At 44.0% G+C, this 25,731-nt stretch overlaps 1 protein-coding gene across 2 annotated transcripts; it reads left to right on the top strand.

The window, feature by feature from the left end:
• The first annotated feature begins 350 nt into the window (after nucleotides 1–350).
• On the top strand, nucleotides 351–24,855 carry KHDRBS1 (KH RNA binding domain containing, signal transduction associated 1). 2 transcript variants are annotated; one of them, XR_012635795.1, is made up of 10 exons: nucleotides 351–657; nucleotides 9,107–9,231; nucleotides 9,828–9,944; nucleotides 14,174–14,320; nucleotides 16,264–16,397; nucleotides 17,304–17,508; nucleotides 18,599–18,666; nucleotides 19,074–19,132; nucleotides 22,051–22,240; nucleotides 24,796–24,855. XR_012635795.1 is itself a non-coding variant. In XM_074934614.1 (9 exons), exons 1-9 carry the CDS (start codon nucleotides 351–353, stop codon nucleotides 22,146–22,148), a joined length of 1,260 nt encoding a protein of 419 aa, XP_074790715.1. In that variant the 3' UTR covers nucleotides 22,149–23,311. The 2 variants fall into 2 exon arrangements, 1 of the variants encoding a protein (XP_074790715.1); XM_074934614.1 differs by lacking the exon at nucleotides 24,796–24,855 and having other exon boundaries at nucleotides 22,051–23,311.
• The last annotated feature ends 876 nt before the right edge of the window (nucleotides 24,856–25,731 follow it).

Consider the following 25,731-nt stretch of genomic DNA (forward strand, 5'->3'; position numbering starts at 1 on the left):
GGTCTTCGCGGGCTGAAGGTTGCGCGTGCGCACGGCCAGCCGCGGGCGACGGTTGGGCATGCGCATCGGTGCCCGTCGGCGCTTTGTTCTCGACGGAGGCGGCAGCGCATGCTTGGGGCTTGAGCCGTCTGTGACGGGGGCGGTGTGCGAACGTCCACGCCGCACGGGAGCGGGCGGCGGGAGCGCAGGCGCAGTGGGCCCGGGGCTGTTGGCGGCGGCGGCGGGGGAGGCGGTGTTTCCGGCTCTTCACTTCCTGTCTTGGGAGTCCCGGCGGTCGGTGCGCGGCAACCCTGTTCGCCCTCTCGGTCCCCCCGCTCGTTCGGCCGCCCCCCCGCCCCCTCTTTCCGCGGATGCAGCGCCGCGAGGACCCCGCCGCCCGGCTGGGCAGAGCCCCGGGCCCCGCCGCCCGGCCAGGGGCGCCGGGGCCCCGCCGGCCGCCCCGCGGGGGAGCCCGAGGGGCCGGGGCCCAGCCGCCGCCGCTCCTCCCGCCCGCCGCGACCGCCGCCGCCTCCCAGACCCCCGCCGCCGCGCCCACCCCGCTCCTGCCCGGGGCCACCGTCAAGATGGAGCCCGAGAACAAGTACCTGCCTGAGCTCATGGCCGAGAAGGACAGCCTGGACCCGTCCTTCACCCACGCCATGCAGCTGCTGACGGCAGGTAGCGCCGGGGAGGGGGAAGCAGGCCCGGGGGGGGGGCGGGCAGGAGAGATCGGGAGTCGGCTAGGACGAGATCGGGGGGGGGGGCGGCCCAGATGCGGCGGCCGGCTGGGACTGGGGGGGCCGGCCGGGGGGGAGCACCCGTCGGTCACCCAGGCGGCGCTGCTCCTGGGCGCCAGGCACCGGCTGGGGCCCCCGGTCCTTCCCCCCCGCGCTGGCACGGGGCAACGGGGCTGGGAGCGGGCGAGGAGACCCGCCCTTCCCCGCGGCCGCGATCGGCGGCGGGGCGGCGGCAGGACAAGGGCCGGGGCGTCTTTGTTCGACGCTCAGAGCGGCTCTCTCGGCTGCGCCCCGAGCGGGGGAGGTGCCCGAGTGCCCCGCTCCTCGGAAGGGGGCCCCTCGGATCCCCGGGGAGCAGGGGAGCCCGGGGACTGGCTGCCATGAGGCTGTCCTGCCACACGCTTCCCTCCCTTCGGGCCCTTCTCCTCCTCGCAACCGATTGGTCTCCGTGCCGGGAGGTGGGGCAGAGGCCAGGGTCTGGGGAGGTTTTTGGGAGAGGCTGAGCTGGGGAGGGGGACGGTCGCCTTTTTGCCCTGGGCGTGTTACAGTTTGCTGCGTAAACTGTCTCGTCTGCAGGGTTTAAGCAGTGAATGGGGAAGTTAAATCGCGGGGGGGGGGGGCAGTTTAATCGTTCAGCTTGCTCCTGCCATGATGTACTTTGGACGGATTAGTAGTTTTAAGATACACACGTCTATAATTGTTTAAATGGCATCCAGCCCGAATGGTTAATTCGGGGATTAAACACAAACCTAGAACTTTCTTCTTTAAGAAAGTGTGATTATCTTGGCCCTTTTCATCCTTGGGGGAGAGGAGACTAAAGAGAATGGTAGTAAACTGGTTTTTTTATGTAGCCTCTATTCCGATTCCTTTGAAACGTGGGATTGTGGGTTTTTTATTCACTGCTATGAAAATCTGTGTTAGAGCTTGTTTTATGCCTATGATGAAACTAAATGGAAATGGCATGGCAGTCTTTGTTCTGTGACTAGGCTAGCACTCTCTTTCTTTCCCTTGATCATCACTGTCCAATCGCCTTGTGGCTCGGATTTCTCCATATCACTACAGCGCAGCTGTGCTGTAGTCACATTCAGTACTGTATCAAGTAGACAGGGCTGTGTTGAAACACAGTTGTTGTTTTAAAAATTAGAACAAGTTAAAACGCTAACGTCTTCCTCTGCGTAACAAGGTGGAGAGGCCGTGTAAACTAACGCACAAAGGATGTTATATTTATTTTAGACAAGAAGAGTAGAATTTAGCCTCTTGTTACGTCTGTTTAATTTAAAAGTATGTTTGATACTAATGCAATTCTTTATGAACTGCATTATTAGACAGCAGTTCTAATATGGCATTGCCAGTATTAATATAGTAGATACATCACTCCTTTCAGCTCCTCATGTAAAACTAGGAAACTGTGATTTAAAGCTGTCATCTTCGTTGTACAAGTGATTTGATGTGGCTCAGTTCTGAATTTGTGTCTTGGTGCCACTGGTATACCTCTTGGTTTTGATAAATTAGATGTGTAGTATTCCCAAGGTAATTAAGTGGTTTTTTTAAAACAGTCACGTTTTCCTGAAAACAATGTTTAAAAATAAGTCTTATAATATCTTAGCCTATAACAATACTTCCAGTAACGTGCCCCTCAACCAACTGGTGTTCTCAAACAGCAGAGGAAATATCTCTGAGTTGTATTAATGAAGTGAAACCTTCTGGGTGCAGTACAGATTTGCTAATTCTTGCACAGAGAATGGTGTTCTCACCACAGGTAACTCTTTAATTGCTGAGTGGTGTACTGAGGATTTATACTAAATATTTCATTACATTTACAAGTATCTTTCCGTGTATTACAGCAAAGTGCCAGCTCTGCTATGGATTGAACTTTTCTTTCTGTTTAAAGCTTAACTACTCTAAGTGCTCTAAAATCCTCATGTTTCACTCAGATTATCTTCAAAAAGAAAAGGAGTACTTGTGGCACCTTAGAGACTAACAAATTTATTTGAGCATAAGCTTTATGCTTTATTTATGCTCAAATTTTTTAGTCTCTAAGGTGTACTCCCTTTTCTTTTTTGCTGCTACAGACTAACACGGCTGCTACTCTGAAACCTCAGATTATCTTGACATTTGCTGGGCCTCATGGCTGCAGGGTAGTATGAGTGGTCCAAATTTGGGGTCAATTGAGCCAAGGGGCTCTGCTGAGTTAAGGTTGCCGTGTGTGACTTGTACCCTTCCAGAATGTGGAGAGTGGCTAAATTTCTGAAAGCCAGGAAGTGAAGAGTTAAGGTACACACTACGCCTGTGACACACCCTTAACGCTGCCCTCTTTGAGCGGTGCCCCAGTTTGGCTTTGTTTGAGTGACTTTCTCAGCAATATTTACTGTACAGAATTTGCAGTTTGTACTCTAAAATTCTGTTCAATTAGTCTAAGGATATCTACACAGTCATAACTGAAATTTAGGTATCCTATCATCATTCATAGTTTGGTTTGGATTACATGAGCAGATTACTAGATAGGATAATGTATAAAGGGTCTGACATTCTAGTCAGTCAAAGCTCTGAGCATAGAAACTAAATTAAATCTCATCCTGAAGTGTCTCTCTTCTAATATAGTCTGAAGTCACTGGCAAAATTTAAATACTGCAGCTGCGTTCTTGAAACCTAGTTAGTGAATAAACAAAGGTCTTCAATTTCAGTGCTATCTTGCAACTTTCACAAGATCACCCCAGTCCTGAATATATACAGTTGTCATGCTGTTGCCAAGAGACTTGAAAAAAAGAGAGCTTGTGTTCAGAGCAGTTTTTTACGTTGTGAAAGGATATTTATAGTCTGAGTTGTGCTTGTACAATTTCTTCAGCCACTGTAACATCTAAGGACTCATTCTCTTATAAAGTCCTCCAGTAACGTACTCTTGATGATTTGTGATGGCGAAGGATCTGAATTCTTCATATGGATCAGGGAAAGCATATTTTACACTTCCAGAGGCTGTGTAAGATGGCTTTGACCGAGATCCTGCTTGGACTCCAGTGTCTTTTATCTTCCTTGGGTCCTAGGAGTCCTACAAAGGATAAAACATCTTAGATTTGGGCCATTTAGATCAGTCATCTCCACTGAGGTAGATATTACCCCTTCTGGCAAAGTGACTACGTAGTATTGGACATTTGATCGGTCAAATATTGTCAAAAATGATCAAATTTTAAAGCACTAATTTTTTAGAATAGTAACAAAAGAAGAGTAAGACTTTATGGTCTCCAGTTAGCTTACCCTTAAATGCTTATGCCTTGCTACAAAAAAAAGTTACTTAACTGAGTTATTTTAACTCAGAAAAATGTGGAACAATGAACTGAAGTTCTCTGGCACCATGATGCAATCAAAAAGTTAATCTGCCACCTACATCAGGGCATTCTTGCTAAAATATTTAACAATATTTGACTGTGGTCAAATAATATGCAGTCAGCTGACAGGTCAATTGAAGAGTTCAGAACATGGAATATCAGGTGCAGATCCCAGATAACCACCAAATAATCGGTTGGATTAGTTCCTCCATTTCTCCTGGTTCTTCAGCACTGTGGGTGAGCGACTTGGTCCCATAGGGCCCACAGTTCCTCAGAATCTATGTCCAGTGCCATGTTCTTCTCAGTTTCAAGATAAGTGGGTACTATTGCACTGTAACTTCACATCGAGGAGCCTGGTTCAGACACTGTGTTTGGAGTCTTTAATATGCCCAGCTCCACAGCTCTTATGTCTTATGCAGCATTTACTCGATATGGGTCCTGTGAACTTTGACAAGAGACCATGACTGCTGCTTCCTTTCCATCCTACACGTCTTCAAAGAAAAGCAGATTTCTCTGGAGATACCTGTCGCTTCTATCCAAGTAGCCGAGAGCAGTAGTACTACCTGATGTGGAGTCAGTCTCTCTCTCAGGAGCTGGTAGCACAGTGCTTTTATGTCTCATCCCCAGCTGAAGCTGTGTTGATGTTGTGTCCTCCCTCCAAGTGATGTAAGGGCCTTTCACGATTTGATGGGCAGAATGGCTGTCGCTGTTGTCAGATGAAAACAGGTTTAAAAAGGTGTGTTCATGGTAGAAGCCTTGGCCGTTTTTCTTGTCGCTGTCATCAAAGCTATACTTAGCAGCTAAGGGCTTGTCTACATGGTGCGGTAGTGCATGTCAGCATGAATTCTAATGCACACCATATTGCATGCTGACTGGGCTGTGCAGACCCTGCTGGCACACAAAGTGGCGTGCCCCTAAGGAAACCTTTTGAGTTGCTATTTCTGCTGACGGTGTCCATTTTGAAAAGAATTATGGTGTTTCACAATCACCTGATGAAATGTTTCTTGAAAGGGTACAAATTTGTATCCTCCCATTTGAAAATCTGCTGATCCTCTGGACTTTAATTTGGTGTTTCCAAAGCTTATGGAAAGACCCATTGAACCTTTGAGTTCTGTTTTGTTAAATTCTTGTACTGGGCCCATCCCAGTGGTATGAGGGCCTTCCAGAATGAGATGTTAATCTTTTGTTTAGTGTCCTGTTGCATGTGATTCCCCCTTCATTGAGCTGGCGCTCTCTCTCTCGCTCAGTGTCATCTCTGTCCACAGCTAGGACGATGTCAGGGTTGTAGACCAGGGGTCTCAAACACATGGGCCGCATGTGGCCCACAGAGTTATTTCCTGTGGCCCGCCATAGCTCCCCACACCCTTGAGCCTACCTCCCAGCGCTTGCTGCTGCCAAACATTCCAGGAGGGGAAGAGGCCGGGCAGGGATTTGGGGAAAGGGTTGGAATAGGGGCAGGGAGGGGGCGGAGTTGGGACAGGGACTTTGGGATGGGGCGGGAAGGGGCAGGGCCAGGGCCTCATGGAAAGGGTGGAGTGGGGGCGGGGAAGGGAAGGGCTTTTGTATCTTTGTATGAAAAGTTGTCAGTGATGCTGCCCTCAGGCCAGTGTACTAGTCCTCATGTGGCCCTCATGGTGATTTGAGTTTGAGATCCCTGTTTTAGACCCTGATGATTGACTTACCGTATATAGTATTTCACAAAGGTGCTTCAGCTTCTAGCCACATTTCTGACCAAGACTGTACCATGATTTCATCTCTGTCCGTTGCACTACCTTTCTTTCCCCACCACACTATAATTGGCTAGCTATAAAATCTACAAATTAAGACTAAAAGCTAGGGTCATGTGTTTAAAGCCAAAAAAGTTTTTCCAGCTGTGATGACTTGACAGGATTGAAAAGCCCTGTTGACTCTTGAGGTGCAGGTTAACATGTTTGAAGATTGTTAGATAGCCATGTTATAGCTCAGGCTTCCCCCAGGGTACAACACGGTCAATTAATGTGCTCCAAATTTGATGGTCTTCATTTTAACAAGTGTTAAATTGGCTTTTCAGTCCTTTTAGGACAACTTGTTTGAGCTAATACAAAATTGAAAGCTACATATTTAGGGCTTCTGAAAGTTGCACCAGTTTAATTAAAGATGTAATTGGAAACCAATTTAATTAAACCGGTACAAACTCCTTTGTGAACACATTAATTTTGGTTTATTTTAAATTTATTAGGGATTAGTTTAGGATAGACTGAAATAAGCAACTATTAAACCAAAATAAGTTTAGCTAAATTCAGTTAGTCTTACCCTTATGTAAAATGGTGCAGCTTTGGTGTACAGACAAGACTTGACCTAATTCCCAGTGGTTGCCTCCTTGAAATGGAAGTGTTTTAAAGAACTAATACGTTTTGGGACTGGTTCCTCTGGGGCAGTAGGAGCTTGCAGGTGGGTGCTTTGTTTGACTCAGAGATGAAGTTTGTATTCTGGCAAAGCAACAGTCCTGCCATGGTTAAGGTTAAGATGAGGTTTCTGTTTAAATCTCTGCTCGTCTAAGACCGTGTCTAAACTTAAAACACTGCAACAGCCCAGATACAGTTGCATCTCTGTAGCCCTTGAGTGTAGACACTCATTACAGCAACAGGGGTTTTTTCCCATTGCCGTGGTTAATCGACCTCCCCGAAAGGCAGTAGCTAGATCAGAGGTGGACAAACTACGGCCTGCAGGCTACATCCGGCCCGTGGGACCATCCTGCCTGGCCCCTGAGCTCCTGGCCAAGTCCCTGGCCCCTCCACCTGTGTCCCCCCTCCCCACAGCTACGCCTGCCCACTTTGCAGGCTTTCCAATAAGCCTGTCCTGCCTCTCTGAGCAGCCTGGTAAGGGAGAGGGGGGTGTTGGATAAGGGGCAGGAGGTCCTGGAGGGGCAGTCAGGGGACGGGGGATGTGGTTGGATGGGGCAGAGGTTTGGGGAGGGGGGGCCCAGTCAGGAGACAGGGAGCGGGGGGGGGGGGGTTGGATAGGGAGCAGGGGGGTTGGATGGGGGTGGGGGTTTGGGAGGTGCGGGGGGGGTTAGGAGACAAGGAGTGGGGGTTGGATGGGTCAGGGGGCCTGTCGGGGCAGGAGTGTGGATAGGGGGCAGGGCAGATAGGGGACAGGGAGCAGGGGGGTTGTATGGGGGGGTAGTTAGGGGCAGTTGGGGATAAGGAGCAGGATGGGTTGGAGGTTCTGAGGGGGGAGGGAAGTGGGAGGGGGTGGATGGGGGCAGGGACCAGGCTGTTTGCAGAGGCATAGCCTCCATACCGTTTCGCAACCCCGATGTGGCCCTTGGGCCAAAAAGTTTGCCCACCCCTGAGCTAGATAGATGGAAGAATTCTTCCATTGACCTGGTGCTTTCTACACTGGGGTTGGCTTAACTGTATTGCTCAGGGGTGTTGATTTTTCACACTCCTGCCTGATGTAACTTGGTCAACCTAACTTTTCATTGTAGAACAGCCTTTAGTCTTCTAAAGTTTACGATTGCTCAGATTGCCTTGATGTGGTGTGCTTCATGAGGGTGTAGGAGTTCTGTTAGGGGTCCAAACTTAGGGCTGTTTGACCAAAGTGTTCATGAGATAACTTTATTTGGAAAAGATTTTGCTTCGCTAGTTTAGCATGGCACAAGCCTCTTGCGCTAAATGACAAGCTAAAAGGCATTACGCTGAGCATGCATGTTACAGAGGAGTTACAGGATTGTTAACCTTTGAAGTTTCACACCAGCTTGTTAGCTCATGGGTATAAGCAGTTGTCCTTTGAATTTGACTCACGCAGCCAGTGTCAGTTCAAGTCCCACCAGAAAATTGGAAGAGGTGGGAAGGCATATTGGTCATATGTCAGGTTGTTTTTTGTTTTTACTTTGAGAGGAGATAATCAAAGAAAAATTTTTAAAGGATGCAAATATTTACTGGCAGGGGAGGGGTATTTTAGGGGATGGGGTCGTCTGAGCTCCTCTGCCTACCCCACCTGATGTGAGCTGGGTTCAGGGGTTCCAGCCCCCCACCCCACTTCTTGCCTTCAAGTGTATATGTTTGTATGTACCAGGTTGGGTGGGGGCTTGCCCATCTATGAGGGTCTGACCCCTTCCACTTACCTGCACTTGCCCTCTGCTCAAACCACTAAGCCTGCTCCCCAGACAGAACACCACACTTGTAAAATTTAACAACCACTTCATTCCCGTTTACAGCCCCTTCATACTTGCACAAAGGGTACCCTTTAAACCTATATTTTCCCCTACCCTTCATTAAATCCATGAACTGCTTTCATATCCGACCTCACTACTGACAGTACCCATGGCAAGAAGACTCCAGTGCTCTGCTACTGACATAACTTACGCAATTCAGTATTGAAATGATGCAGACTGGAACCTCAAGGCACATATGCACCTGGGAACTCGGACCCTAATTTCTTCATGACAGTCAGAGCTCTTTTAAACTACTCCAGTTTAGTCCTGCACCATTTAATACAGCTACACATAACACAGTGAAAGCTGCTGGAATCCATGCAAATAATTCCCAGTGGCTATTGCTAGCTCCATGGGGGGTAGAGTTAAGGTTGTGTGGGCGTTTACCTTTACTCTGTATTTCCTGGTTTTCAGAGGTTTCTTTTGTGAAACTCAGCATTCTGGAAGGGTACAAACTATGACCAGGCAACCTTAACACTTCACTGAAAAAGTTCTTTGCCATATTAATTCATGAGGTTTGAAAGAAAGGAAGGGGCACATCACACATGGCATACTGTATTTTAAGGGTTCATGCTCACTGTCAATTGAGGTGATTTGTGTCATAATCCACCATTCCGTTTGCTTATTACGAACCAACAACGTCCTTCATCCTTCTAAAGCCCTAGATTTTGGGTAGACACACAAACAGGCAAGACTAGATGGGCTGCCCTTTTCTTTTTTTAATACATCCAAATTTTGTTGCCACATAGTTATAAATGTACATATATTTATAGAGAATTTAGGGCACTATAGCCTGTCATGATGCAACTGAATGTAAAGTGTCATTTCAGTTTGAGGAACGAAAATTATACTATTTTTATCTTGTCTAGAAATTGAAAAAATTCAGAAGGGTGAGACAAAGAAGGATGAGGAAGAGAACTACTTGGATTTGTTTTCCCACAAGAACATGAAACTGAAGGAACGTGTTCTGATACCTGTCAAACAGTATCCCAAGGTGAGGGCCAGAAAATAACTGACCAAGTCTCTCTGATCTACCTGTAAACATAATAAGATCTTGTATGCTATGCTTAGTGAGCGGTGTCTTTCTCAGAATGTCATGAGTTATGCTAGAGTGGTGCTCTAATTTCTGTGGAATTTCTCCTATGCAAATTTGCAGTATCTAAGTTTTGGATTTCTAGAATGTCAGGATAAAAATGTAAGTGTCAATGAGTAATTCTGCTTTTTCATTACCAGGGTTGAGTTTCTTCTTTAGCTCTCTTTTCATGCTTAAAAATTAAGATTCCCTCTAACTCTTAGGAATTGCTGTCCATAAAATGGTTGGAGTCTAGTATTAGAATTAAATAGACTAAGTGAATTAATTTAGAATGAATTGCTGGCAAAATAAAACATCTAAAAAGAGCACGCCTACCAGTTGCTAATTTTTTCTACAAATATTATTTAAACTTTCTCCATGAGACTTTCTGTGAGGTGGGGCTTTTGATGACTTTGGTTAAACTTCCAGTGTTACCTTGTCTGCCAGTGCAGTTTTAACAGTAGTCGTTATTAACTTCATTCAGCTTTGGGACTAAATCTGTTTATCTCCTTTATCAGTTTAATTTTGTTGGGAAGATTTTGGGACCCCAAGGCAACACCATCAAAAGACTGCAGGAAGAAACTGGGGCCAAGATCTCTGTGCTTGGAAAAGGTTCAATGAGAGACAAAGCAAAGGTAAGAGCTTGAAAATCCATATATGCAGATTGCCTTTTACTTGAGGATCTCAAAGCATTTTACAAAGGTGAAAATCACTAGAACTCAGGGGTGCTAACTTCTCTTTTGCTCTGACAATATCAACCTCCATGTATGTTACCTTGTGTAAAAATTATTATGGTTGAGCTAAACTCTTTGCAGAAAATATGGCCTACGGTAACTAGTCCTCTTTTAAACATTCTGTGCCTTTGGATGTAAAGCCTAACTATTTTTTTCTTTTGAAAGCTTAACTGCAAAATTAAAGAATTGAGTACAATTCCAGCTTTTTTTACTCAGGCCTAGTCTACGTTACATGGTTAGGTTGACATAAGCTGCTTTGCATTGACCGAGCTGTGGAAGTGTCTTCACTTCCATTTGGCTCCTGCGACATAAGTGCTTTTCGACACTGATTTAGTAACACCACCTCTCTGAGCAGTGCAGATGTAATTTGGACAACACAGTGTCATTGTCGATGCTGCATAGCTTACTTCAACTGTTACTGGCTTTCTGGAGCCATCCCACAGTGCCCCACACTGACCATACAATCCAAACAAGCACTCCTGATGAGGATGTGCACATGGACACAAGGAGCGAAGTGTGTGCACAGAAACGATTCAAATAACTCTGGTGGCCGCATGCTGACATTAGTTAGGTCGGCATAATTTTGTAGTGTAGACGTGGCCTTAGTGCCCTCCTTAACCAGGCTATGGGAGGGCATTCAGCAAAGGAATAAATTCTTTCCCCTATGTGAAATCCTCTAGACACCTACTGGTTCGCTGACCTTGTCAACCTAGAATGTATCAGTCTTTATCTTCAGAGAATAGCAAAGTGCCAGGAGGATTTCTGAATGGAAAAACTACAGTAATTGATTTCTGTGCTGAATGCTCCCCTCCTCCTTGCCCCTAAAGCTTGGTTAAATGGGGTAGTCAGTGCAGAGCTAGGATTTCACTCTGGTTTTACTTTAACTTTGCAAGTCACCTTTACGTTTTTAGTTTTTTTTTCCCCATTTAGTAAGAATCTGTTGAATTAATTTAAACACTTAACATTAAAGCTTAACTGGCACCGTCTAAGGTATTACCACAATTTTTCATTGCAAAGCAGTGCCTGGAGGGAAGGAGTGTGGTGTTGAAAGGGAATCATGTCACTTGTATCTGCCAAAAATCTTCTGGAAGAAGGAGTTACAACAGTGCATTAATACAAGTACCAACACCTCTTTCACACTGATCTAAAAAGGTGGAAGCTGTAGGGGAATAGACTAACTGCTCTTGGTAAATCATTGGATAAGAATGTTGCTGCTGACATGTGACTTGAGTCCAGCTGTGCATCTGAGAGCAGGAAGCAGTTACAAGGGAAGTTATAAAAAGCACATAGGCAGAAGAAATATGACTAGCTGTTAATGCAAACCAGTTTAGTACCACTGACTTGTATACCAAGCACCACAAAGTATATACTACCGAAAGCTGCAGTAAAGTTCACCCAGGCCAAATCACAGTGAAATCATTAATAGCCTCTTAAAACTTTATGGTCTGACTTTTCAGAGGTGTTAAACACTCACAATTTCCACTGAAGTTAATGGGAGCTGCAGGTGTTCAGCAATCAGTCCATTACTGTCTTTGGAAACCACTTCTTTTGTGTCCATCTCTGACATTCCTCAAGGTACAATCTGGACTGCTGTGTTCCTTGAATGCTCCTTTTACACTGCTTGGATGTGAGCAATCATTCCTGATCTGCTCTCATGTAGCTTCCAGCATGCAAATTACTCCTAGTTGTATTATGAATGCTCTAGCCCAGTGGTCTCCAACCTTTTTACACAGAAGATCACTTTTTGAATTTTAGTGCAACTGAGGATCTACCCCACCCCTTCCCTGAGGCCCCGCCCCACTCACTCCACCCCCCCCCCTTCTCTGTCACTTGCTCTCCCCCGCCTTCACTCACATTCACCAGGCTGGGGTAGGGGGTTGGGGTTTGGGCAGGGGTACGGGCTCTGGGCTGGGGCCGAGGGGTTTGGAGTGTGGGAGGGGGCTCCGGGCGGAGCCTGGGGCAGGGGGTTGGGGTGCAGGAGGGGTGGAGGGTGCAAGCTCTGGGAGGGAGTTTGGGTGTAGGAGGGGGCTCCAGGCTGGGGCAAAGTGTTGGGGTGCAGACAGTGGTTCAGGGTGCAGGAGAGAGGTATGAGGTGCTGGCTCCGGGAGGGGGCTGGGGGTTGGGGCGCAGGCTCCGACCAGGCGGCACTTACCTTGGGCGGCTCCCATTCAGTGGCATAGTGGGGCTAAGGCAGGCTCCTTCCCTGCCCCGGCCCCATGCTGCTCCCAGAAGGGGCCAATGCGCTGGTGGGGGCACATGGCTCTCCTTGCTGCCCTTCTTTGCAGGCACTGGCCCCGCAGCTACCTTTTGCCACAATTCCCTGTTCCTGGCCAATGGGAGCTGCAGGGGCAGTGCTTGCAGGCAGGAGCAGTGTACGGAGACCCCTTCTCACCGTGGGGGCGTGCTGGCCACTTCCGGGAGTGATGTTGGGCCAGGGCGGGCAGGGAGCCTGCCTTAGCAGTAGCCTCGCTGCACCACTGGACTTATAGCGGCTGGAGGTTGCGATCAGCTGGGAGAGTCTCCAGAATCAACAAGTCGATCATGATCGACCAGTTGGTGACCACTGTTCTAGCCAGTGACTCCTGAGTTATGTTGCAGAGGGACACCAGCAAATTCCCAGTCCCAGACTTGTCCCCAGAAATGTCCATCTTGTACTGCCCATCACTTTCCTGGACAATACAAGCTCATATAAATAAAGTACATAATTTATTAATAGAAAACTATATATGCACAATCTTGTTGTCCCAAATACTTCAATCCAAACACACTGGTTTAGATAAAATAGTAAAACAAATTTATTAACTACAGAAAGATGGATTTTACATTATTACAACTAATGAGGCACAAAAATCAGAATCAGTTGCAAAGAAACAAAAGGTAAAACACAACTAATACCTAACTTAATAAGCTAAGAGAATTCAAAGCAAAGGACTCTCACCATAAGTTCCATCATTTTTACTGCCTGAATCTTTCAGTAAGGATCTCCCCCAGGGCTTGTCTACACTCACTGGAGGATTGATGCTGTGGCAATCAATGCATCGGCAGTCAATTTAGCAATTCAACTGCTGATCGCTCTCCCGTCGACTGCCCCACTGTAAGTAGATCTAAGCTGCATCGATTTGAGTTACGCTATTCACGTAACTCAAACTGTGTAGCTTAGATTGACTTTTCCCTTTAGTGTAGACAAGGCCTCAGTCCAGTGCAGATTCCTTTCTTCATCCGTGTTGTTGATGCCATTGGTAGAGAGAAGAGAGAGATGATTTGTACTGATTGCTTTCTCTTCTTAAAGCCCTCTCTTGTGCAAGAGTCCTCTCAGCTGGTAAGAATCACCTCCAGCTGGGATTTAGGAGACAAAATGTCTGGGGAGGGGAGGAAGGAACTCTCAGCTGTTTTTGTCAAGCTGTAGATTTTTGCCCACACTTTCTTTCCTGCCAAAGAATGGCCATTTAACTACATAGTGGCCCATTTGACTTGGTTGACACCTAGCTTTTGTCTGTGGGGAACTGGTTTGTCCTTGGAGCCCCGCCCCCCCCAGGCTCCCCCCGACTTGGAACCTGTCTTAGTAATATCATACAATAGAACTGTACATCTTTACATACAATGTTGCCACATATATTTCACCAGGATAATAATGATCAGCAAATTATGAGTTTACAAATTTTACTTCACAAGGCATACTCTGTACAAAACTTAACATAATTCTGAAAGCAGTGAACATAGGGGTAGAGACTGTCACACTATCTTTACTAAATTATGGATATTTTCTGGTGGAAAATTGGCCTGCTTTTGTTTAAAGAAGTCTGCCTCATATTCTTACCTTACAGTACTGTCACCTATTTCCTTTTTTCTTTCCATTTACTCTTTTCTGGTACTGCAGAGTGTGCTTCCTTCCTGTGGCACAACTTAATTTTTCTATAGCCCCATTCACAAGACAAGCATATACTTATGCCAGAAACCTGTTTTGAAGTCTCGAGGGGGTTACTGTTTGACATCCATGGTTAAACATGGCTGAAAATTTTAGGGTAGACAGCCTTGTCCCGCTAATCAATGCTTAGAAACATGAGTAAGGAAGAAAATGATTTATTTGCACCTTGTTTGGCTTTATGCAGTTGAATCATCCTTTATTTCAGGAGGAAGAACTGCGCAAAGGAGGAGATCCCAAATATGCTCATTTAAATATGGATCTGCATGTCTTCATTGAAGTCTTTGGACCACCTTGCGAGGCCTATGCTCTCATGGCTCATGCCATGGAAGAAGTCAAGAAGTTCCTTGTTCCGGTATGCAAACTTGTTTCTTGATGCTTTTTAGAATAGAGCCTTGGTTTTGGTGCCCTTCCCTGGGGAACATACAGTAGTTAACTTGTGTCCTGAAGGAAGAGATTTTAAACCACTAACTGACCAAGTTTAGGAAGTGGCGGTGTAGCCATGTTGGTCACAGAATATTAGAGGAACAAGGTGGGTGACGTAATACCTTTTATTGGATCAACATGCTTTCGAGCTTTCACAGAACTCTTTTTCAGGTCTGGGTACTTGATGTCAGAGCTAAATACAAGATGGAACAAATGGATTAGCATACATAGTTAACATATTAGTTAACTGGCCGCTTCACCTTGAAAGGCCTCTGATAATGTGTTAGAAACTTACACTAAACAATCTGTTGCATCTTGTAATTTAGCTCTGATGCTGGAGCTCTGTATAAGCTTGAAAGGTTGTCTCTTTCACCAGCAGAAGCTGGTCCAGTAGAAGATGTTACCTCACACACCTTGTCAAGCTTAGGAAGAAGTTTCTTCTAGAGGCACGTTACTTCATAATTGTCACTTTGGGGTTTCCTGTACCAACTTGGAAACATCTGTTACTGGCTGATATGACAGGATATTGGACTCGGTGGATGAAACTGGTCTGAGTTTGTATGGCAGCTCTTCTGTCTAGAGCAATCTTAACTGTGCCCTGTAGGGTAATAGATTTCTTGAATGGGTTCCATTCATCACTTGAAATTGCCTTGTAGAGACCTAGCAGGAAAAAGTCCTGGTAGCTCTTAAATCAGTGTTCTCACCGCTTTTAATGGATTTCACATAGAGCAGCCTATTTCTGCCGATACCTGGGCATGTTATATGAACACTTAATGCCATTTTTTTAATTTGGAGATGATTTTCATTGAGCTTTCAAGGCCCTTACATTCAACTTTATGGCATTGCTTTGTTTGGATGTAAAACAGTATAAATTTTGAATGCCATGTCTAATCAACTCCAGAATTTCAGGGAATGTTCTGGGTGTCAATAAGCAGAACCCTGTGGATTTTGGTGAAAATCAGAAAAAAAACAAAAGGGAGAAATGGGAGACACATGGAGCCCATGGCTTTTGGTTAGCAGAACCACAGCTTCAGCCACCTCTGTAATTCTCTGTAGATAAAAGAATTGATTGAGGGCAGAAAGTAACACATTCCAGCATAACAATACCCCTGATTTGAGTTCTTTTGTCCCAGTTGAGTTTAAAATGTTACCACCCCAAAGGAGAGAGAAGAAAAGAGAATAAGAGTGGTATGGCTGGGGTGGGGCAGAGTGGTGGGCACACAGGGCTCCTGGCATTGTAGGGGCTGGGGTTTGCAACATGTCTGTGAAATAGAGGATGGAAGGGAGTGGCACATGAGGAGCTTGGAGAGGAGAATGGAGGTATGCCAGGAGCCCCTGATGTGTGCAGTAAGCTTAGTTTACAGAAGCAGTGTTGCTGTGGCAGCTCTGGAATCCCGACAGGCAGGCTAGTATTGGTAACTTGATCTGTGTGCATGTCTGGGGAGGAAGTGGGTTGGAGTGGCTGCTTCTGAGTTACCAGGATCTTCTGCTGATTCCCTAAGCTATATCCCTAGGGGAGATAAAAAGGCATGGAGCAGAGATGTGCTGTGTTCATGGGAATGTGAAAAGACAGCTCGGATTTGCAAATGGGCATTTACTCTTCATCAGGTTGCATCCAGCTCCTGTTTTTGTGTGGATGCAGTGATCAGTTTCCAGTGTGCCTTTTGGGGGAGAGCATGGCATTTTCTGTCAAAAGCATTTGGCTGGCAGTGAACCCACATGTTTCAAAAGGGGACTGTAGATGCTTTGTGGCAGCTGCTGTTGCTTGAGGTTTGACTCCTACAGTTTTCAGCAACTGATGTTCTAACATGTTAATTTTTGACACCTCAGAGCACAGGGTGGCTAGCTACTAGTGTCCCTTTTTTTCCTCAGGATATGATGGATGACATCTGCCAGGAGCAGTTTTTGGAGCTGTCCTATCTGAATGGGGTGCCAGAACCAGCACGTGGTCGAGGGGTCCCTGTGCGAGGAAGAGGAGCAGCTCCCCCTCCTCCACCTGTTCCTAGGTAACTTTCAAAAGTAGTGATGCTGGAAGTGGGAACTCTTGTTGTTTTCGTAGGCTAGCAAACTGGTTAATCTTTTTTTCTTTTTGTGCCTGAACTCAGAATATTGGAACTCCCAGTGTTGCAGGGCTGCTTTTATTAAATTGGGAGTTATGGTCTTGTATGTGCTAGAAAAGAGGTAATAAGACTTTTAATGGGGGTTGGTGAATGTTTTGTAATCTGAATTATATTAGCTTTAGAAAACCACCTTGCTGAAATTGCATCTGATTTCTAGAACTACTTAAAGGGTAAAGTTGAAACCTATAGCTCATTGGTTCATCATCCCCGGTCAGCGGGTCCTCCAGTGCACTGAGAATCTGCAGCTTGTGCGTAACTCCCATGAAAGCTTGATGTTGCTACTATCCTGACACTGATGCTTTGCTCAAAGCATTGGACTAAATCAGTGATGAAGCTATCCTACACAGTGCCAGTATAGGTAGCATTTATCCCTGATGAAGGATTAAAAGAGAAGCCACTTGAGTACTAAACACATTTAGACACCAGCAAAGGTGGTTAGTCATCTTCTCATTGGACTTTGTGAGGCACCACGGTTCCCTTTCTGCCATAGCAAACCTTCTCGCCTGATCAACCTCTGCAGATCCACACCTTTTTAAGATGTTTAGAAGTGGTGACTACTTGAGTATTCAGCTGTATTTTCCTTTGGTAATGTTTCATATTTGTAGTTTTTATGCAGCATTAAACTCTTACCAGAGTTGCATTATAATCCTGTTTATGCATCCAATTATCAATTTTATAGCATCCGTAGTGAATAACTGTTGATCTGTCAGTAAATTGTCTTAGATATTTAGAACATCATTGTGGCTTTTGCAGAGTGCAAAAATGGCTATTTCTAATCCTTTTTCTTCTTAGGGGGCGTGGTGTGGTGGGTCCTCCTCGTGGGGCCCTGGTGCGAGGAGCACCAGTGAGAGGTGCCATAGCTAGAGGAGCTACTGTGGCCCGTGGTGTACCCCCTCCTCCAGCAGTAAGGGGCGCTCCTGTACCAAGAGCTCGTGCAGCAGGCATTCAGAGAATACCGCTTCCTCCTCCACCCGCACCAGAAACTTACGAAGATTATGTAAGAAACGTTAATACATGCTCTTTCCAAGTAGCCAGCAGGCAGTTACTTACAGATCCTAGGGGCACATCTACACTGAAATTAAACTGTGATTGGCCTGTGCCAGCTTGCTCAGGCTAAGGGACTGTTTAATTAGGTACTCTGGCTGGAGCCCAAGCCCAAACATCTACACTGCAGTTAAACATTCCTGCAAGCCCGGATTGGCTGGCACGGGCCTGCCATGGGTGTCACACTGCAGTGTAGGCATACCCTAAATGTTGGGTATTAACAAAGCAATTGCTGTAATGGCCCTTGTTTAGTAGCAAACCCTAGTACTAGGCTGAATGGCTGAACTGAGAGGTGAGATCATTGTTTTCTGTTAATAAGTTTCCATGTGCGCCATAATGAAACACTTTTTTGGAGGGGAATAATTACAATGCAACTGAAGTGTGGCCAAGATTATATTTTAACAAAAGTACTGGTGCCCAGCAAAAAAACAATCAAAACACTTCTGTGGAAAGCTGCTTGTAGAAGCAGGGAGTGCTGGAGTCTTCAGACCATGTAACTGAGATAGGAACTTACTTTAATATGTGAATAAACTTGGTTAAAATGTTGTCACTACAGACACATACCCTTGAGTGTTTTCTTTGCTCAGCTAAGAATATTTGCTCTTGCAGTTTTAAAGAGAGAAACAGCACAATGACTTGCTTTAGATGAGCACCGGAGTAAATATTTGAGGAACCATCAGAGTGAGATTTGTCTTATTCCACCCCACAAAAAATGCTTCCATCTCCTGGCAAAACTTCCTTCAGTTTTCCATTGGCTCTGGTTAAAACTAGTGGGTTCTGTCTACCTATAAATCCTATGTTGGGGAACCCAGTTATGAGACTTCTGACATAACCTGGACATAATGCAGCCTTTACAGGACTCTGGCATGCCTTGTGAACATGATTAACGTTCTCACCTTCACTGCAAGACAAAGGTTCCCCTGGGACATGCTAGGATTTACAAGTTAATCTGAAAAGGACTGCCGAGTAAATTCAGTTTTGCTCTTCTTCTTAGAATGAATGACGCCCTCCACATGTATCCATCCTTATGTTATCTATTTCAGGGTTATGACGATACATATGCGGAGCAGAGTTATGAGGGATATGAAGGCTACTACAGCCAGGGCCAAGGGTAAGTTTGTCATTTTTCAGTCCCCTTTAATCCCATTTCTGAGAGAGAATTCTGCATGACTTTTTACAGAATTTTCAGGTAAAATTACACGTTTCCAATATTTTAATAAAATTGAGACTAGTTGTGCCTTGTTCTGTTGGCTTCTAATGTGTTTGAATCAAGCAGCCCGTGTGGGAAGGTACATTTCAGAAAGTTCCAACTAGCCTTTAGCTCTGTCTTTAAAAGGAGTGGTCATACTTACCCAAGGTAGTAGGGAGGTTTTGGGTGTCCTAATTCAAGCACTACAAAGTCTTGAATTATTCTTGAGGAGCTCATGAATTTGAATGCTCCAGCTCTTGGGGTTTGTGAATTGAAATGTTTTCACCTCTACACAACTAACTTAAACATATCCTGTCTTTTTCTTTCAGGGACACGGAATATTATGATTATGGACATGGGGAGGCACAAGAATCCTATGAAGCTTATGGTATGTCTGGACACACTGCTTATGTGACAGGGAGAGAAGGGGCTATAATTCAGTTGGGAATTGCTTGAAGTTTATCAGATCTTTTTTTTGCTTTAAATTTTCTGTCTTAAAGTAAGAAAATGCTGATGGTATAGTTCCAAAAAGTAACCGGGGGGCCTTCATGGGGAAAAATATTTACATTCCAGAGATAACACAGGTCTACATGACAATCAGACTAAGGTCATACATCATGGCTTTGTTAGGCTCATATCTAGTTTGACTCTTGCAGAGGTGACCTTACCTAAAGTCCTGCAGTAGAATGCCATGTCGGAGTTCTTGCCACCGTGCACCCCCCACTTTTTTCTTCTCAGAAGTGGGGTATTTTTCAGCATCGGTCAGTTTTGTGCATGGAATGCTCCACAACTGGAGGTCTGAATTCCCACCTACAACGTTGCTTTTACAGCAGTTTGGCTTGCAGGGATTATATTTTGTAGAGTTGGATGAATGCACAGCTCCGGCTGCTTCCTTGTAATCCTCAAAACCCTTCCAGATGAGACTGACTCTGCAATAAATACTTGCTTGAAAGATGGATTTTAATCTAGCATTAAGTCTTCTCTTTAACTCGATAGAGCTCTGTAGCAACTGTGTATATGGCCTATGTTTGGCTAATGAAAATACTCAATTTGTAATTTCCCAAAATCTGCACTGGTCATTTAGAACAAGATGTCTTATCTGACTAATGCTGTTGTTTAAACCATATATAGGAGACAATACTTAGAGAAGCCATAGTAAAAAATTTTTTTTTTATTATTGCATTGCATTATGAAGAATTTAGGTGGATTGAGTAAATGGAGGCAGTTCTGGCATGCTAATTGTGAATTGCGCTGCCATGTATCAAAGAGCGAGATTTCTTGTCTTCTGCTCAGATCAGCAGAAGTTGAAAGTGCTGCAAAAGCAGTGCAGTCAGCCACTTGATATATTGGAAGCAGTTGCAGCAGCCTCTACAGTCAGTGAAGGTACAGAATTAGTTCCAGTGAGAATCCCATTAAATACTCCTGCTGGGGCTTGGGACTCAAGTACATTTAAGGGGAGAAAGGTGACTAGCATGGGGTATGAGAGTTTTTCGGGGCTCAGAGAAGCAGAGGGAGGCCTCTAGCTGTCCCATGATGAAGCATATGAAATGTTAAGATGGCATTACACCTCCCGCTTCGGGAGCGAACAGAATGTGAGGCTTAACTTTGTGGTGGCATACTGGTCCATATTTACGTTGTATGGAGTTTAAATTCAACTGCCTAACCAAAGATTTTATCAGTCTGCGTTAAATGCGAATAGACACTTGCTGTCAGTAATGCTGGATATCTTTCATGCTTCCATTTAGAATGGCTGTTAAATGCCTTCTTTTGTTGCCTGTGTTCGTCATGCAACACACAGAGGCTTTTGTGTTTCTGCTTGGTAAGAGAGCAGTGCTGTTGTCTGAGATCTGAAGGCCAAACACTGCTTGTACACTCATTGTACACTTGGCATGAAGTTGCCACAGTTAATCTGTTTGTCCGCAGTAATTTCTTTTGGCCTCTGCTTTCATAAAAACAAAATTAGAAAAATAAATTGTGCAGCCAGTGTGGAGGCGACTTTGAGGAAAATCAAAATGCATTTCACGATGGTGAAATGGAGTGTTACGCTTGCCTCTCAGTGCATGTTTATTCTTCTGAAACCAGTGACGTGTGGAGAGAGTGGCAGATGTGCAAAATAAGAATATTGCAAGCACAAGCCATAATAAAAGCTGAGCTTGGATATTTGGGACTTGAGCTAGCTCTAGGAGAATGGGATTTGAACTTTGCTTGTTTCAATAGTTAGTTATATGGCAAAAGGATTTTGAGAGTATTCAGCTGTCCTACTGAAAGCTTTTTACCATAATCAGTTACACATGTTGGTGCAGGTACCATGTTTAGGGAGTAGTAAAATCCTGATCTCAGGAGGCAGGCATTGAAAGTGCTGAGGTATCTTCTAGAATGTAATCCCTAAGTAGTCACTGTCTCATCCCTCTGCTACTAACTGGCAGAAAACACTATTGTATCTCTGGGTTCAGTATGAGACTGCCATCGCAGAGCGGTGGTAGTGATTTAGTCATTTGGCAGGCTTGTGCAAGGAGACTTCCTTGCTTTTATTTTTAAAAAGGAGAAAAACACTTCTTGTGTAGCAGTATCCTGCACAACTGAGTCAGTTTATAGATTATAAAATGCTGCCTGCTTACAGACTGAAAGAGCTTTAATGCCTGTGACCTTAGCTGAGGCTGACTGCCAACGCTGCTTCAGGAATTGGAGTCCATTTCAGATCTACTGAAATTAATTGGTGGTTGTTCATAGATGAAAGGTTTCAGGTTTGTTCAAGTATGAGCCTAGTGGGGGGTATCATATCTGAAGACTTCCAAGGGGGTTCCCATACAAGTTACCTTTTATTAAATGCTTGCAAAGTTAGAAAAGGAGTACTTGTGGCACCTTAGAGACTAACAAATTTATTTGAGCATAAGCTTTCGTCGAAAACTTATGCTCAAAAAAATTTGTTAGTCCCTAAGGTGCCACAAGTACTCCTTTTTCTTTTTGTGAATACAGACTAACACGGCTACTACTCTGAAACCTGCATAGTTAGAGATGTTCTTGGTAGAGATTTAATATTTGTGGAACTTGAAGCTATGTGACACTGGGATCTTGTAGATAAACACTAGTCTTACAGAAGCTTAAAGGGGTGGCCTTTAAAGGCCTGTGAGCCAATAGAGTTGTAGGAATATTAATGTCACTGGTCTTCACAAAGTCCTGATATCAAAACTGGAGGCAGGTGTTCTGACTAGTACACAGTGCAGTCGTGCTGCTGCCCTTGTGTGCATGCATCTCATATGATTAGTGTGCTGTGCACTTTGACGTTTATTGCTCTCTCTCTTGCAGGCCAAGATGACTGGAATGGAACAAGGCCCTCCCTGAAGGCCCCACCAGCTAGGCCAGTGAAGGGGGCCTACAGAGAGCACCCTTACGGACGCTATTAAAAACATGAGGGAAAAATATCAGTTATGAGCAAACAGTTGTTACTGATTCTTGTATCTCCCAGGATTCCTGTTGCTTTACCCACATCAGACAAGTAATTGTCTAACTGTTTTTCTTCGTGGCCCCCTTTTCTCCCACTCCATCCTCACCTTGCATTCTGGCTTCTGTACGTAGTATTTTAAAATGAGTTAAATAGATTTAGAAGACCAACTTTAATTTTTTTAAGTGTGTAGATTGCTTTTCTTTGTTGTTTAGATATAAACACAACTGTACTTCTTTTTTTAATAAAAGTTGAGTTAAAAAAAGTTAGTTTCAAAAGTGACATGCTTGTTTAACAGTTATGAAATTAAGGTTTTGTTAACCTTTAAGTTTGGTTTTTAAGATACCCGTAAAAGTTGTAGTTGCAGAATCCCAAAAGTAGGCTACATTTCAAAATTCAGGACTGTTTTTAAGAATTAAAATCATAATGTAACGGTAGTGGCTGCCACCGTTTAAAAGTAAGCTCAGATGTCAAACTTTCCTTAAAAGCAGATTGCTGATGAATCTTAAGTTTAAATTTTAATACAAAGATCCTTATAACAAATAAAATAGCTTTTTTTTAAAGTTAATTGATTTAAAAAAAATTAGGTTTGTAAAATTGACTTTTATGTGGGTTTTGAAATCTAGCCCCGAACACGCGGTGTTGAGAGATGCTTGGGAAGCAGATTTTCCAGTGTAAAGGGGTTCTTAGCTTGGTTCTATGCGGAGAACTTTTAAGAGAAGAACAAATTTAAACTACTACACAGCTCTGTCTAATTGCCCAGGGTTTGAAATTAGAGAGTATTAAATGGATATTAGGTTTGCATTCTGTAAAACTACAGATTTCTCGTTTTAGGATATTTGGGGCAAATAATACAGTGCGAGTTTAAAATTGGCGAAGGTGTCAATATTTAGTAATCCCAGTGACTTGTTCAAGTGTGTCTCAACACTAGCTTTATATAAAAAGGGACACTGCAGCTGAAAAAATGAGAAATTTCACTTTGTACATAGGTTAAAGTCCTAATTGGATTTGTACGCTGTCCTCCCACTTTGTTCTTGAAGATTAAATGCTACGTGTGTAAAGTCTGCCTAAATAGGTAGCTAAAACTTGTCAAAATGTCTGCAGCAGTTTGTCAATAAAGTTTAGTCCTTTTTTAATCAAAGTAAATGTGATGAATTGTCATTTTTTTGGTTGAGCAATAAAATAGCTTTTCTCTTTCAAATAAACTTAAATTAATGCTAAAGTTAATGGTCTTTTTAAAATATGGAGACATTCTAAAAATGGTGTTTTTCTGTAACCTTTACAAAAAGCTATCAAGCTGGTGAGTGAGCTTAATATAAAAAGGAGGAAAAAAACTTTTTTTTTTTTTTTTCACCCCCTGGAAGTTGTTGAAAGCAGTTTGAACCAGTACTAAAGCAGAAATCTGACTTCTGCAAAACTGCAAGTGGAAGGAGTGTTTATGGGCTGGACGGAATTAGTTTATTGATTCAGATTTCAGATAGCCTCAGCGTTCTGCAGACTCCAGGTGGAGTCTGAAATGGCTGGTTTAAATGTAGAATGACAAAATGAAGATTGACAAATCCAAGACCTAGCTACCAACAGGAGGAAAAAAGAAGCTTTATTTTGTTTTTGAACACAACTAACCCTTGTCTAAAGGTGATGCCTACCTGCTTTAAGGTGGCCTGCATTTGGGAAGCCAGTTACAAACCCACAATTGTTTTGAGAAGGGGGCAGGTGATTGCTTTTAATATCCTTCGGGGAAAGCATAATAGGTTAAAGTAAAATGCTGCTTAAAGAAACTTGAGGTGGTTTGTTGTATTGCCCTTCTCTGCAAAATATAAATCTGACATCATAGGGGGGAGAAATAAACTGCTCGGGGGTGAAAAATGCACTAGAACATTAGGAACCAAACTGCCTATAGCAGTGCATGATTGAGCGGAATACTTTAAAACAAAAAGTTGTATTTGTAGATTGTTATTAAAATGTAAATAACAATTTTCAACAATGGTTTGGAGTCAGCTTTCAGGGCATAATGTCTTGCTTGATGAAAAGATCACCCTATACCCCCCTTTTAAAGGAAAATTATCGCAGGAGAATAAGGATGTGTAAAGCTAACATGCATCGCAAAAAACAAAAGGTAACCTAAATGTCTGCTTTTAATAGCACATTTCTCTTTTACATAAACTGTGACGGCAACTTGCATAAACTTTATTGAAACAATTCTTCAAATGTTAATGTAAAATTTGAAAGAAAAAAAATGTTTAAAAGTAGATGTTTTTAAAAAAAGACCACATGCTTTTGCATAAATTAGCAATAATTTCAATAATCGTGCACTTTGTAAATGCACTGTAATGTAACCTGGGCAAAAAAAGAATCTGAAAGCTTAAATTTCAAAAATGTAAAATGACACCGAATATAGATAGTCCTGCTACTGCCAAAAAAATTCTGCTCAGTTATTTAAAATGTAAAATGATGACCCTTATAGACCCCAACATTGATATTCACTATGAAATGTTCAGAGCTCAGCTTAAGTTGCATGTTTTCCTTCCTGTGTAATTTGCATGCAGGATCTTTTTTCTTTAAATCTGTTTTTCCATTAAGGAAACTCACAATCTTTTCTCAATTTGCAGGAGTCAAGAACGTCACCGCAAATCACCTGGGTGAAGATGTTTTTGTCAAACACACACTGGGTAGGTGGTTATTCAGTTTTGCATCACATGGCTAGTTGTTAACATCTTCTGTGTAGGAGGTGGAGGCGTTGCCATCTGAGGTGCTAAACAGAAGCAGCTCTTCATATGCACACAGATAAATTAGATTGTTCTAAAAGGCTAATTATGTGACTGGCTTTTGTAGTGGCCACTGGGGGAGGCGGGGGCTGTGTGGGTGAATGTGCACCGGCTAAGAGCTCTCCCACAGATCCTCCTGTGGAATGAAGCTGAGTGATGGATCTGGGGAGAGGTGGAAGTGTGGCAAAGCAAGAGCAAGGCGATCTTTTGAGCTGACTCTTGGCTGTGATGTGGAGAGAGGATTCACTTCAAAGCCAACATAAGGCAGTGTTGGAGGTGCTACCCCACCTTCCAGCAATGGAGCAGTTATATCTAGTAATGTTCTTCACGTGTCCTCTGCATATTCCCACTCTTAGGGAGCCCTGGCTGGTGCAGCTTGCATGGAGGCACCTTCTGGTAACAGTGCCTCTTAGTGCTCGAATGCCTCTCCATAGCTAGCATTTGAACACATTCTGAAGGTATGGCCCCAAAAGGAGGCATAGCACCAGCTGCAGCCTCAGTTCCTTCCAACCACAGCAGTGAAAGGATGAGGATCACAAGGATCCATAGCGATCAGTAAAATATCTATTTTGTTAGATTAGTTGATGTTAGTAGTTTTAGGATAAGTTAGTCTAGCTAAGAGCATGATAATTACCTGGTACCAAGTCATGGTGAAGCCAAATGTCAAGAAGCATGGATTTTAAAGGTGTGTGTCACACCCAGGAGTCTTCCTGGCTTCCAGCCGTCATGTTCGGTGCCTGAAATGCTTAGGAGAAAAGCATTCTCCTTCATGCTGTGCTA

This window comes from Natator depressus, chromosome 19 (assembly GCF_965152275.1).
Source record: "Natator depressus isolate rNatDep1 chromosome 19, rNatDep2.hap1, whole genome shotgun sequence".
In the NCBI taxonomy this organism is placed as follows: Eukaryota; Metazoa; Chordata; order Testudines; family Cheloniidae; genus Natator; species Natator depressus.